The sequence below is a fragment of the Frankliniella occidentalis genome, unplaced genomic scaffold (genome assembly GCF_000697945.3).
Source record: "Frankliniella occidentalis isolate FOCC.00 unplaced genomic scaffold, Focc_3.1 Scaffold28, whole genome shotgun sequence".
NCBI lineage: Eukaryota > Metazoa > Arthropoda > Insecta > Thysanoptera > Thripidae > Frankliniella > Frankliniella occidentalis.
In genome coordinates, this window is record NW_026267158.1 from 905,078 (window position 1) to 907,098 (window position 2,021).

Sequence of the window (2,021 nt, forward strand, 5' to 3'; positions counted from 1 at the left end):
GTAGGTGGCGTTACGTGTCGAGGTCGTGCAGGTGATGACGTGCGTGGTGGTGGATGGATCCTGACCGCAGTTATTTGGCGAATGCTCGATTGTGACACTCGGTGTCGGTACTCTGTTAGGTGTTTAAGACAGTGCGCCATAGGCATACACGACGCCTCGTACTTGGCCTCAGGTCTCAGGCCTACTTTTCGAGGTTAATAATTGATTATCGCTACCTTTTTAGCAGCTCGTCTTTCCACGCGTTTTCTGTCTTAATTATTCATCAATCAGGGCTTCTACTGGAGCCGAGAGTGCTTTCGCCCCGTTCGACGCTGTTATGGCATTTCACATATCAGATCAACGTACGTTTCGTATGGTCGGGCCGACCGCGTACTGCTTCAAAGGACTGCTCGGCCGTGTGTGTGTGCGCGCGCGCGCCTGCATGAAGGACACACAGGGACAAAATTTAAAGTGAGTTTGTGCCGTCCTTTTACCGCAGCTTCATGGCATAGACAACCTCTCCCGCTCCGTCTCTCCCACCCGACACGCAACACGCGATCAAAAATTGCATCGCGTTTGCAAATAGTGTGTGCGACTATCGGCAGCTGGCCGCGGCTATTCGCAGCGGGGGATGCGGTAGACGATAGATTGCAGTCGACTGCTGTGCCCCAAGCCACTGTCGTGTCTCGCTCGGCAAGGTGTGGTCAACTAGGGTTAAAAATAAAAAGCCGTGTCGTAAAGTAAGCAGGGGTGGGGGGTGAGGACAACCAGGCCAGACATTGGGTCAAATAGGGCAGCGTTTCTGGTATTCTTTTTAATCTTATTTTAAAACCATTAATGTCAAAAATTCACAATTGTGGTTGATTTTGAATAGATGTATCGCTCCATGTAGCTGAAACGTGTCGATATGCGAATGCGAATGACGCATCTCAGCTGTTCTGTTGGGTCGACCGCGCCAACGACTGGTCGCCCGCTCGCTAGCTCGGGCCGCCCCAACGATCAGCATCGCTGCTCAAAATGCATATTTCATTTGATTAAAAATGGAATCGCCGGTCTTTCAATTACCTGCTGTAAACCACAGCGGTCCGGTAAATGACAACACCATGCGTGCCAGCGTGCCGCCCCCGCCCCTCTCTCGCTACTCCCACCCCATCCGCCCACCCCATTCCAACCCCAACGCTCTCCCTCCAACACTCCCTTCCGCTCAACCCCGCACCACCCCTTCTCTGGGTGGCATATGAGAGGTAATGCATAACCTGGAAAACGAAATACGAGGCAATAGGACACACACAAACACGCGCGCGCGCCAAAAAAAAACACAAAAAAAACTGCAGTCAACCTAATTACTTCATCCATCGTCAGATGTTACTGTTGTAAATTGTAAACAATATAGATGAAGTCGTGGTAGCTTTTTGGACAACCAAATAATGAGTAACATTTTAGTCGATATTTGAAAACACGCAAAGTAAATTTACATTTGCCAATTAAAATCTAGGCGTTCACTTGCAGTTCGAAAACGCCCCTGCGCGCATTATTGCGAAAAGGGGAATATGAATCGCGCGAATCACATCGAATCACTAAATACGCGATGATTTGGTTTCTGTAGCGCCCGTTTTCTGTCGATGTGTTTCAGCGGGCCAGCACCACCAGTTCCGGGCCATCGCGCTGGGACAGCGGCCCTTCCTCGAGTCGCCCTTCACGCACCTCCGGGAGCTGGAGACCTTCAGGAGAAAGTCGGAGTTCAAGAGCCCAACCCCCACCGGCACGCCACACGGTACGTGCGAACAGTTTTTTGTTCTTGTTGTGATGTCTTTCTGTATGCATGTGCGTTCGCTTTCTTGCGTACACTGGAAAACCGAATGGGGAAAAAAAGTTTCAAAGTTTTTAAAAAATGAAATTTTGAAGCCACGACATGTACGCCAACGTCTCGCCTTACAGGCTTCGCGATATCTCACGAAACAGTTACGCTGCGACTCGCCTGGGGCACATATTGCTAGGCCTTAGGCGCTGACACCTGAGACGAGTTAATAGGAAAGTATACT

General features: G+C 50.2%; 1 protein-coding gene across 1 annotated transcript in view; it reads left to right on the plus strand.

Moving 5' to 3' along the window:
* Window positions 1-2,021, plus strand: part of LOC113202852 (protein lozenge) — a 31,538-nt gene that overhangs the window by 18,886 nt on the left and 10,631 nt on the right. Inside the window, exon 4 of the mRNA XM_052265565.1 lies at window positions 1,613-1,753. Within this exon, the coding sequence (XP_052121525.1) occupies window positions 1,613-1,753 (141 nt within the window). The remainder of the gene's footprint in view (window positions 1-1,612; window positions 1,754-2,021) is intronic.